This window comes from Accipiter gentilis, chromosome 18, assembly GCF_929443795.1.
Source record: "Accipiter gentilis chromosome 18, bAccGen1.1, whole genome shotgun sequence".
Lineage (NCBI taxonomy): Eukaryota > Metazoa > Chordata > Aves > Accipitriformes > Accipitridae > Astur > Astur gentilis.
The window spans coordinates 1,425,130-1,438,403 of record NC_064897.1 but is presented as its reverse complement, the minus strand read 5'-3'; the positions used below and the strand labels follow the sequence as shown (position 1 = coordinate 1,438,403).

General features: G+C 41.5%; 1 protein-coding gene across 4 annotated transcripts in view; it reads right to left on the bottom strand.

The window, feature by feature from the left end:
• Nucleotides 1-1,207: 1,207 nt before the first annotated feature.
• PARVB (parvin beta) overlaps nt 1,208-13,274 on the bottom strand; it is a 68,084-nt gene continuing 56,017 nt past the window's right edge. For 3 of the 4 annotated variants that reach the window (XM_049821416.1, XM_049821418.1, XM_049821417.1), the window contains exons 12-13: nt 10,803-10,875; nt 1,903-5,567 (exon numbers count right to left, since the gene is read on the bottom strand). In XM_049821416.1, coding sequence (XP_049677373.1) covers nt 5,491-5,567; nt 10,803-10,875 — 150 coding nt within the window. In that variant the 3' untranslated portion in view covers nt 1,903-5,490. Of the gene's footprint in view, nt 1,549-1,902; nt 5,568-10,802; nt 10,876-13,274 lie in introns of those variants that run through there. The other variant, XR_007508619.1, reaches the window with a different exon arrangement.

Here is a 13,274-nt window from a genome sequence, read left to right as displayed (position 1 = left end):
GCTGCTCTTCTTTCCCTTTTCCATCATTGATTGAAGAGGGAAAGCTCCTACAGCAACCGCTTTCCCTGGACATTTCTGTTGCGGAGGATCCACAGGGGAAATCACGCACAGACCAATGTGATCAAGTGAAGTCCATTTACTACAACTTTTAGCACAGTTATATACCTTATGTGCTTGTGCATGTGCCTTATACAACACTGTAATTGGTACAATACCCCGGTTCACGCGATGCTATATTATCCTCTATTGGCTGTGCAAGCTTCTTCACGAGGTGTCCAGCAGTTACTTATCTCATTCTTCGGCATCCAGGAGTTGCTTGTCAGGCTCTTCTTATCTTCCTTTGCATACAAGGACACAGCGTCCTTGTCTGCTCCAGCACTTTGTAAACTTATGCTTCGTTCCCATCTAACGGCTGGATTGCTCACGTGCCCTCGCCCAGCCAAGAAATCCTCAACAATTTCCTTCAGGTACCAGTTACATTCATTAACTCTTCCGGAAAGCAAAAGCAACTCTACAGTCCTCCATGAAATCCCCGAATGAGACAGTAGACAGCCACACTAATTAAGCTGGTCTGTTTTAACGCTCTTAAGGGACCGACTCCTGTGTTTAGCTCCATGCCATAGACACGAATGGAGAGTTTGGCATGAGCTAAATTGGATAAAGGAAAGTGGGTTGAAAACAGATTTTCAGCTGCCATGAATTCTTAGTAACTAAGAAAGTAACCCAAAATCCTTAATCAAAGGGCAAACTTAACTGTATTTTCTAATCAGATAACAAGCACAACAATACATCAAACTAGCAAAGACGCAGAGTACCTTCTTACCTACACAGAATTGCATGCCACAGCCTAGAAACACAGTAAGTAAAAAACAAAAAGAAGGTATAGTTGAAGATGCTATTGGGAACTTTGGACAAACCAGTTTCCTATCAGCAGGCAGAGGGACCAGGAAGAATTAAACATTGGGAAATCCATCTGTAATTACTGGGTCTCTCCCTGCTTCAACTGGCAACTCAAATTACTTCTTTCTTGAAAGCCTCATTCACAATACAGTGGGTCAGTGCTAAAAGAACAAGTCTAAAACACATGATGGACAAGCATCTTTTTTCACCCAAAACCTGATGTCGCCACCAGTGCATGAAGTACTCAGTCTTCTGTAGAACAGTGCTAGTAAATTCTGTATCAGCCTCATTTGATTTCATGCCCATCTCCCCCCCCTCCCCAAGTCTTTCTGTACGTTCCCAAAGCACACCTCATGCACACCCCCCACACACACACCTGGCCCTCACATAAAAATAGCCACTGCAGAACAATTCAAGGAATCAACAGCGCTCCCACCAATAACAAGTTCTGATAATGCATTTTCCTGCTTCTCCACACAGCCTTGCTTTATTGGAGAGCCACTCTATGTTCTCTACATACCAGAGCGAAGGGAAGCACACAGGCATTTTCAATGTCACTGCAGGCTTACTTGGGCTTCTGGCTTCCCAAGTGTTCTGTAGACACAATACGGGACTGGCTTCGGCATGCCAGGCTTCCCTCCTGCGCCTCTGTGGAAGAACTAAGCTGTAAGTCTTTGAACGGTATCAGAGAATGTAATTCAGTTACTTTCTTCTTGTGGAGGAAAAAGGTAAACAACTTGATCAGGTCCAGTAGCTGAGCAATATTAAAAAAAAAAAAAAAAAGCAGCTGATGACACCTACAGAAGAGCTAATTTGTGTCTGCCCATACACCTCATCACCTGTACCAGGGCCAGAAACATGAGATCACTGCTTTGCTAGGTCTGTGCAGATCATCGTGTATCTAGGACCCCTGATGAAGAAGACGGCTGAAGGTCACCTTTCAAAAGTTCCTCCCACAGACTTGTCCATTTAGCAAAAAAAAAAAAGATGTAGAAAAGCAAGTGATCATTATTTATTTATTTATTTGAATAAATAGTACAACTGTCACAAACCATGCATAACACTCCTGCTGTGATTTTTAGCAAACATAGCATTGCATTGTAACTTGCTTACAGTACACAACTCTTGTCACAAAGCTGGATGTCTCCAGCACATGACAAGTCCAGAATTTTATCTGCAAGGCTGGTTTTTAGTAGTTAGAAATCCAGAGTAAACAGTAAAACAGAGTTAAAAACAGTAGAAAAGACTCTTAAAAAATACATTAATACTGAAAGCACCAGGGTGTGGGGAATAGGGATAAGAAATCCTGTAAGGTTTAAACTGATTTTAAAAAATCTGCCACTGTTGGTTTTTCATCTTGAAAAACAGGTGCAGCCGAGGAATATTTGGGCTTCTTCTGTGGTAATATAGCTCAATGGAACTGAGTAAGTCAAGCAGATGCACCTAAAAGGCAAGTTGTATGGACTGGAAAAGACAGATATTCATTAAGTACTTACAAATGTGGAAGCTTTAATGCTGCAGAGCATTCAGCATTCCAGATGAACTCAACAGGATTTGGATCTACCCCACTGGCACCCAGGGAACATACCTAAAACTCCAGTAACACAGAGAGTTCATGAATAACATTTTTAACACCGACTTATCTTTTTGAGAGGAAAAGAAGTATCATGCATATGTAACAGAAAGGCATGGTGTTTAAAGAAGCTTTACCTACATTGCTCTTCCTGGAAACTGGACTGATTGGGATGAAGCTCCAGTTCCATTAAATCCACCCTGCTCCCAATCCAATAAATACAGCCTATACAAGGAAGAGTGAGCTGGCTAGACAGCAAGGAGCCAAGGAATGAAAAATGTGTTTTCCCTGTGCAGCATTTACCAACAGACTTAAAAACATAACAAAACAGGGTATGACAACTGCCCCCAACCTGTTATGGGCATCAAGCCTGCAGTCTTGACTGACAGGGATATTAATGTAAGGAATGCTAAAAGGGACTCATGCCTCAAGTTGTAGAGGAGGGACTCCGGTTTCTGCAGAGTGACCAGAAACACTAACTGAACAAAACAGGCAGTCTTTTAAAATTTGGTAGTATGTTCACATTTGCTCACATGCAATAAAGATGCCAGCTGTATAATCCCATGTCAGAAATAGCCATTTCCGCTCCCAAAGCCAAACTGCTTTTATCAGTCTCCTCTTGTTATTTTCTGTTTGCTTTTGATATTAATATAGCTTGCAATTTCAAAAACTAGATTCTCTGGAGGTCTTTCCCAGCAACTCAGAGAATATAAACAGCATTGGCACTTCCACATCACCTGAAGTGAGGGGGGTGGAATGACAGCTCTTTAATAGACTTGTTTCCCACAAATAACACTGCATTAAACTAAAAGTTTGAGAGACCTTTCAGTTCAATCACCTTCCAGCCTCATGATACCCCTATTTCACAGCACGAAAGTTAGACCAATTTCATTAACTTGCCATGACAGCTGACCCACCAGGCCTTAGTGCCTCTGGAAGTCTCCTCTGTAATAATTGCTAGCGTCATGGTAGAGTCTAGTGGCCCCATCTGAAATTCAAGCCCAATTGTACTACGCTCTGTATAAACAGCGAGAGGTCAGCTCCCTCCTAAAGTACAGGCAAGCAATGATTCCCCACAGAACCTTGTAGAGTAGGTAAGATCTGAATTTTTCATGGAAAGAAAGGGCAACTTCTTTACATCTTTTTTTCGGAGGTGTGAGGGGAGGTGACCCAAATAATTCAAATACTAGAACTCAGAACCCAAAAATATGAAACAAAGAAGCAGAAGCCCATTTCTCTCATTTTGAGATTAAAAAATGTTTAAGGAGGGACGGAGAAAATCCCAACTGTAAAATCATACCATTCAAATAGCACGTTTCCAACTGAACTCAGAAGGGTAAATAATGTTTGGTGTAAGAAATCCATTCTTAGGTAAAGAAGATGCCTACTTACAACAGGACTCAAGTAAGCCTGTGGAGCAGAGCAATACTACCTGCTTACTCTTTGCCTAATGCTTACTCTCTGCCTAATGTTTCACACAAAATCATGGCTGCCCATAAAAGCTGCTGCTGTGATACATAAAAGCAGGAGTCAAATCTCTCCCCTGTGCACTCTAAGGAAAGGAGTGCTGTTATATGCATATTCCACAAATAATTTACTCTGGAAATTACAATCCCATTTCCTTTGCACAGCTCTCCTCAAAAATCTACTCAGATGGCTCATCTTCCAGCGCTCCTTGTACACGCTGCTGCTCCGAGCACATCACCAGCCAGGAACAGCTCTAGAGACAGGTGAAACCTGTTAAGTACTATGAGGTAACTAGAGTCTACCAGATAAATCTAGCAATCCTTTTTTAAAACAGATCCCCACTAAAATCTGTAAGAGCGTAAAAGACTACAGGACTAGGCCAGAGCCTAGCAGAGTATTTCTTGCGAGGGCACAGGGCAACTTGACGAAATTAGTTGGAAGCATAACTGATCACTAAAGAGCTTCACATTTGAGTGCTAACCATTGGTTTTCACTATGTATACCACATCTTACATAGCCCAGTGCAATCCATAAGTACAGGCAAGCTCTTATTTTTACAGGAATTCAATTTTACTGTTTAGGAAAGAAAATATATAAAACTGTTTATAAAAGCCTTACCACCCAGAACTGTACAGCTGCCAGTAACTCCAACAGGAATGAATGTGACCCTTTAACTCAGCTATGTGAAATGCAGAGTCAGCCTTTAAACTGCCAAGCTCATTATTCCACACATTTGTTTCAGAAAGGACTGGGGGCAAAATGCATTAATCCAGCCTGTGCCTATTTGACCAGCTCCTGACTGACCTGACTGACACTGTGTCCTTAACGGCTAATAGTGGTTGTAGCAACCAAATTTCTCCTAGAAAGGAGATGAAATAAAAAATAGACGTCAAAAGATTAGCTGGTCATCCCATTGCAAGACTTATTCTATGTAAACACTAAACAGAAATAACACTGAGTAGCATGAGGTTAACACAAAACCTGCAGATTTTGCCATTAGCTTCAGATAGCGCTTGTAATTTCCCTCAGCCCCACCCACCCAACAGAACATACAAAACCTTATTTAACAGAAAAGGCTCAGCTTCTAAATAAATTCCAATGCTGAATTTCTATTGCTAACACTTAAGCCTGGAAAATCATCAAACGCCAGTTGCAACCAAGGAGTATGCAAAAGAAAGTCTACTGTAGAATCAAAGAGTCTCCGGCCATGAGGAAGGTCTCATGTTTTCCCTGCTTATTAAAGTAGTTAGTGGTATACTTCCTTTATCAAAATAACATTTGTTGACCATAATAAACAACAGACCCAACAGACCCAACAGTATCTTCTGGTAAAAGTGTGAACTATCTACACATTTTCAAGTGACCTACAGAATACACATGCATTATTTTTAGTGGGATTGTCATACAAACAGTTACAGACAGACAACATCAACTGTAGAAAGAATGCATGAAGTATAGCATAAGGCACAACGGGAGCGTGCAGAGGGTGTGTTTATTGGAATTTCTGCCGAAGGAGGTTGAAAGGATGAAGACCTCAGCAGCTTCCAGGATCATTCAACATTCTTGTACTTTGTGAACAGGTTGTATAGAACCCTGAGGGTAGACTTCAGATCCAAGTTGACAACATCTGTGGAAGAAAAGGAGAAATCCTTACTTTGCTTTTTGTTCTCCCTTGTTTGTCCTCAAAGGAACAAAAGTCCCCACATCTCTGAGCCACTGGGATTAACAACAAAAAACCCCACTGAGTTCTGATCTTCCCAAGTCAAGCTTTTTAAATGTCGTATACGATGCACTTCAAAACACCTTCACGATAATACAGTGACAGCTAACTTCTCTGGGAAATGGAAGAAAGATAATTCCCTTCCTCATCTAAAATTGGTTACAGAGAAAGTCTATTTCTGTCTGAGACCTGGGATAAAGGCTTTGGGAAATACTACTGATAACTTCACTGGCCACAGAACCAGCAAACAAGTAGCCACACACATCATAAGAGATACTGAACCTCACACATCGACAACTCTGCAATGATACAGTCCACAAATAAACAAAGCCTGAATTCTCTTAGCAGACTCATAGCTTTCTATTATCTAATATCCTTTCTTACTATGGTAGGCCAGGGAACATGTCTAGAACAGTTCTCATCAAAAAGCCTTTCTGATAGCACCTCCCAACCTATTACTATAATAAACTGCCAAGAAATACCACAGTGTCGTGGTTTAAGCCTAGCCAGAAACTAAGCACCACGCAGCCGTTTCCTCACTCCTCCCTGCCCCAGTGGGATGGGGAAAAGACTCAGGGCTGGAGGGGGGGGAAGTAAACCTCGTGGGTTGAGATAAAGACAGTTTAATAGGACAGCAAAGGAAGCGATAATAAATAAATAAATAAATAAAATTATACAAAACAAGTGATGCACAATGCAATTGCTCACCACCTGCTGACTGATGCCCAGCCCAGCCCCAAGCAGTGATTGCTGCCCCCCTGGCCCACTCCCCCCAGTTTATATACTGGGCATGACGTCCCATGGTATGGAATACCCCTTTGGCCAGTTTGGGTCAGCTGCCCTGGCTGTGTCCCCTCCCAACTCCTTGTGCCCCTCCAGCCTTCTCGCTGGCTGGGCATGAGAAGCTGAAAAATCCTTGACTTAGTATAAACATCACTTAGCAACAACTGAAAACACCAGTGTGTTATCAACATTCTTCTCATACTGAACCCAAAACATAACACTATACCAGCTACTAGAAAGAAAATCAACTCTATCCCAGCTGAAACCAGGACACACAGACATGTAATCCAGGGACTATGGGGGGAGGCATAGCACAGGGAAGGCTGAAGAGGTAGAAAGAAATGTTGGATACAATATGTAAGAAAGGAGGAGGAGGAAGCAAAAAATTAGACAGTAAACAACATATATGGAAGCAGAAGTAAGGAAGAGCAGATAACTAAAAAATCATCCAAAGAACTAGGAAGACAGCAAACAGTTAACAGACTAAGTACAATTACTGTGAGGTCCAGGGGAAACACCTACTGCCTGTTTTCTAAGAATCATTGCCAGGACCTCTCCACCCTTCCCTCCCACCCCATACTGGATAACACTCTAACCCCCACACTTCATCTGGTATTTTCAGTAACCTCTCACACTTTTCTTTCTACCCTTTTCCCTGTATTATTTTACATATTTCATTTATGAGTTTGTATTTGGCATTTGCAAAATAATATTCTCCTGCCCCAAAGAAAGGAAAGATCCTAACTGCTGTGAAGTAATACACCCTGAAAAAAGAGACATTTTACCTGGATAACAGAAATATGAAACACATTTCTAATTCTTCCAGGTATCATAGAAAGTGGCTTACTAGCATAGCATTCTCAGTAAGATAACAGCCAGAGTCAGCCTCGGTTCCTCTGTACCAAGACCCAGTTCCCTCAGAGACGGATTTAAAATGTTAATTTAGCCATGGGAAACAACACTTTGCAACATCCATGCATTTCTGAAGCTGGGAAATCAAGGCAAATATCTAGAGAAGAGACAACTACCAGCACATTCGACCCACTGATCCTGGCAGTCACTTTTGTTTGCTGAACAATTAAACAAAACAGTGCCAGCACTATGAAAACACCAAAAAACCTGGCCCAAACAGTCAGCCCTGTAGTGGTCAGCGATTTGTAGCGTCTGTTTTCCCACTCCTCCCAAATGGTTTTCTTTTCCCCATGCCACCCATTTTCAGCTTCGCACTGAAAGCAGGACGGGTCTTGTCCCTGAGCCACCACAACCTCCACCTCGGCTGACGTGGCACGGAGCAGCGTAATCAAGTCTTGCAGGGTTCAGCTCCTGCCTCTGGCTGGCATCACTTCAGAGGCAGGAGCTGCCTGTGCTGTAAACCAAGGTCAAGGTGCCAGTGGAGAGAAAGAGAAATCGAGGGCAGAGCAGAGACATCGCTGGAAGCTAGAAGCACAGCTAGGAAACCAGGGCACATCCCAGGGAGAGAGAAGCTGGGAGTGAGAGGCGGCGGAATGCCAGAGCAAGGGCTAAGAAAGAGCACAAGCAGAAGCTGGAAGGGGGCCCAGATCCACAGCACTGTGCTGGGCAGGTACCGTCCATCTGCCCTCGTGGAGGCATTTAAGGCTGGCTCCTACTAATCTCCAACACAGTTTGAGCTAGGTACCTGCTGCTGATCACCCCTGGTGATTACCCTGAGGAATGAGAGGTATGGGAGGCCCCATCACTAAAAGAAGGAATGGACCCAGCCCTTTTATCCAGCAGTGTAATGACACGTAAATTTAGGGTCAGAAGAAACTATTGTGGTGACATAGTCTGACCTCATATACAACACAGTCCTTAGAGAACTTTACCTTGGAAATCCTGTATTGAGCTTACAAACCAACCTGTAGCTGAATTAAAATACAAGCTTAACGTTGCAGGGGTAGTTTTTTTTCTTTTTAAATCTTCCAGTGGTGGAAATTCCACCTCCAATCCTTGACAGTTCAGACTGATGGCTAATTGCCTTCACTGTTGCAAGTTATACTGTAATTCTAGTTCGACATTTTCCTAACTTTCAGACCTTCTTATGCCTTTGTTTGCTGCATTAAGGAGTATAGTAGTGTGAGATTCATCCTCCCTGTGTGGGCGATTAGTGTTCTTTACTGATCAGACTCTAGCGGGTATTCTCAAGAACAAGCATATTCTCAGCCTCCCATTTCTTATTTTAGAGATGAAGCATGCACAGTCATAACATTTTATTAGTTGTTGTTGGTAATGTTAACTGCAAGTAGCCATAAATTATCAAAATAGTTTAAAACATTCCATCAATTTAAAACTTTCACACTCTGTAACAATCCCATTAGAGGCTAATAAACTAATCCACTACAACATACTTTTGCTGCAATAACTCAGCATCAAGTTCTGCTGCTAGCTCAATCTACTGAATTAGGCTGGAAGAACAGAGAAGAGGAGCTGTCCTGTATGCTCCTATTTACGTTTATCACCCATACAAAGACACACTAAAATATTAAACAAGACCTCTTTCTTCCAAGCACTGCAGAAAGCATGGGCTACAGAAATAAAAACTGTGATGTTCTGCTCTAGACAACGTTTTACATGAAAATCCTACAACTAATTCAAGAGGCATTTACTACCCAATTCACGCTAAAGGACATGGATTCACCTAACAGGTTCTCCAGCCTATTTAGGAACAAACGATAGACCAGTATGGCATTTACACGAGTATACTATACACAAAACTTTTTGCAGAGCATCAGGCTCTATGACAAAATGAATTCTCGTTCCAAGAAACACATACTACATGACTGTACTGACTGTCAAGATCCTACAGAGGATTCAATGAAACTATGGTGATAAGCAAAGCCCAACATATTACTGTCCTCTCCACAGGGGCAGCTTTTCAAGAGAACGGTCAGTTTTACAGGCAATTCCAGCCACACAGACTCCACACGAGCACATACACTCCAACAGCTATGAACTACTGCTGCTGGGAATAAGTACATACACAGAAGAGGAAGGAATACACACAAGAGACCGTTACACCCTGCAGCAGCAAGAAGGAATGTTCTATGAGCTAATTTGGCTCTCTAATTTCTATTAATAATTAAATTCTCAATCAGTAAAACACTTAAACATATTCTGCTTCTTACTGAAACTACACACCTTGTCCACAGCAAACAAAAGATCTGTTGTTGCCTGTTACAGTATTCTATCACACATGATAGTGTAAGGATATAAGATAGCCTTATGGGAAGGTCATCTCCTCTGTTAGATCAACCGATGAAAACAAAACAAAAAAAAGGACAAGCCTTCAACTAGAGAAGTCTTCTCCTAGGTTCTTAACATTTTCTCTCTCTCGAAACAGGCTTACCTAGCCTATCCGGTCTCCTACTGCAATCTCATTAACACTTCCACTCAAAAACCTGCCATTCCTGATTGTGCATTTGTATTTCTCCAGCTTCCTTGTCCTCCCCATATACCCCCTGACTCAGCTCCAAAGCTCAGAACACTCCTTTACTTTCCCAACTTAGTGTCGTTTCACTGAATTCTTCAGGAGCACTTCTCACGCCCAAATTTAAAAGAACAGCACTGACAAGATATATATGCATTTAATATTGTCTTTTGTCTTTTTTCCCCACTATAACCAGCTCCACTATTTGTTAATCTATTTACTATCACCACTTTGTCTCATTTTAAGTCAGACTGAACATTTCTTGGGGGCTCCTCATTTTTCTTTGTTCTGCGGAAGCCTCTAACACATATGTGGTTTGTAACACCAGGAATAAAAATTGCTCATTTAACAGTCATAAAGTTTTAATTCCTCTTTTTATCCCTAGCGCAAGCAACAATGGAGATCTCATCATTAATTAATTTCAAGGTTCAGAGACTTTAAAGGAAAAACTCAGTTTTTACACCTTTCAGTTTTGACTCCCAAGTCCACATAAATCAAGAAGAGAGTTTGCTATTGGTTCTCCTAAAAAAAACCCAAAAGCCTTTCAGTTATCTATCACTGAAATCTGTTCACAAGAGCCTAGCTGTAAGAATTATAAAAATTAGACCATTAAAAGCTTCCTGCTTGGATCATTATTGAGAATACCAACTGAATTTATAACATAGCACTGAACAGCTCTTGGATCATTCACTAAAGCTAGACTTGTACACCTCAGTGAATCTATTCCAGACAAGAAACTCAGCTAAAGATATACCCCGGATACAGACAATAAATACTTAGGAAAACTGTCAAGGGCCACATTTACAACTCCACTTTGTGGTACTACTGCTACTGTCTTCGAAAGGAGTTGCACTTGAAATGTACCTGCTACTATGTCCTTATATTCAGTTTAAAGCCACATGGCATGTCCATACCTTCAGGGCGAGCTTTTGGTTTCTTCAGTCCTCCATCTTGCATCAGCTCAAAAGCAAAGGAAACATTATGGACCTGAAAGAGGTAAAGTGTTTAGAACCTCAAAGTTATATAGGTATTAAAAACCTTTAATCACATTTTAAAAATGCCTTATTCTCTCTATGCTTGACATAGAGAAATGGTAATTCTATTTAAATCAATATTAAACATTTACATGTTTAAGCATGGCAGAAAGTACATATGAGAGATTAAGAAATGAAAGCTTGTATCATTATAGGGCAAATATTCACTTTTTGATACAAAGGAGGTAATTTAAGATACCCAAATTTCAAGTGTAAAAATGTGACCGAGTACCACATGAATCAGGAAACCCCATTAAGCCCCGATCTCAGTCTCTATGGCAGAGGCCAGAAAGCTCCCAGTAACAACTACAACAGAGATGTATTTTGTCAAGTTCTTCCTGCCTGTACCCAAGATCAACATTTCCAACTACAAGGCAAGAGATCACTCGCCACCCAGGCAACAAGCAATGTAACAGAAGTGACATAACTGAACAGAGATGAGCAAATACATATGGGCGTGTAAGTGAGAAGAAATAAGGACACTAAATTGAATTATTTTCAAACATTAGTCTTTTCTACATCATTGTCAGCTGCATGTCAAGCAACATCAACATCACACCATCAAGGAGCCAGGCTGCTTGTTGCATGACCTTGTGCTAATCCCTTAGTCTCTTGGTGCTTTGGCTTCGTCTACTTAAAAAGAGACAAAAGTCAAATTAAGCTTCTCTAATGAAGCAAATGCTTCAAAAAATGCTTCGTGATAGCAGTTCCCAGACAGACTGTGCAGTGAGCTTGCAAAACAATCTAGGCTCAACTGTACAGAAAGAGCTTCCTGAAAAAGCCACCAAAGATTATACACGAACACAAAGTCAGAGGAAAGAAAATGGACAAAAAGGAAAAATGCAGGAAAGTGGGTGTCTTCTTTTAATCTCTCCTTTGAGGAGCAAACATTATGGTTTAAAGGGATCTGCATAGCAGCTTTCTCATCCACGCTTACTGAAATTTCAACAAGGTAATTTGGATTATGAATTCTGTGCATTTTTGGTACTGCAAATGACAGTTCTGGAGATACATAGCAAGGGGGAGAGATTTAATTAAAGCTACTCATCTTGAAAATCAGGGAGTTACGCATATAAAGCTCCCCTACAATAAGGAAGAAAGGCCCCTTTCACTGGCGCTTATTGCTCAGGACTTTATTAATCTCTTTTTACCTGCTACAGTTCCTCCTCCTTCATTGTGACAAAACCAGTCACTTTCAAGATGAAAATATTTTTTCCTTTCCCAAAAACACAGAGTCCACCTCTCCTTCTTTGATTTACAAATCCCCTTTCCTCAAGGCAGAGCGTCCACACAAACCCACAACATTACTTCAAGAATACTGGATAATCTTTATGAATTTAAATCGTTAACAACAAAATCATAACTGAACAGGTGCTGGCTACAACTCCGCATCTTGCATTTCGACGTGGGCGAAAATTCAAGATACTAGGATAAAAAAGCAATAGCAATCTGTAAAGGAGATTTTGTATAAGACGTAACAGAGAACCATTATCCCACTGCTCTATCAAGGTCCTGTGCAGTATACAACATTTAAAATGAACTAATCCCCATCCTATCCACAAACTTAACACCTAAAGAAGCCCCTCTTAACAGAGCCCGATTTCCTGCCTTCAGGGAGCCCCTTAAGCTCCCACATAGCAACTAGTCACCTCCTGAGAAAGTCAACAAACCCTATATAACCTACAGAACCAGCAGACTCAGCACGTTAGCCTGGGTCTGTACCAGCGCTCATTTGGTGCAGCTCAATTTCCTCTTGCAACGCTGGTATGATCCACGCAGGCAAAGCTGGCTCATTCTACCAATGGTGAAGTCCCATCCCTCAGAGAGCAGGTACCTTTGCGGAGGGGTGCTTGAGAGCAACAATCTGCACTGAAGTCACTATGAAAACCCCACCATTTTAAACATCCCTCGCCTTACAGAGCATTTGATCTCTTAACTTTTGCCAGCGTTTCCACTCCTGACCTAGCCATCTCCTGCTCCAGCTCAGCCAACGCAATACTTGCATCCCCTCCACTGCAGAACCTGGCAGAATAAAAAGCAGGGGGCAGACGTGTTACTCCAGTACAACCAGGCTCAGAGTATTCTGATACCAGGCACCGAATATACACAGATGTGTGTGCGTGTTCAGGAACAAATGCAGAAAGACGCAAACTTTTGGTTATGACAATGAAATACGTTAAGCACTCTTCTCATCGTTAACACTAGGAAGGACACATGAAAATGGAGCAAGTGTGGGACTAAGACCAAGATACCTACTTCGTCTCCTTCCATCTCTAATACTCTGATTTTGAGTAAGACAATCTAAGACTGCAAAGAATCCACTCTTCTTCCTCAAAGCTCATTTTGTCTGAG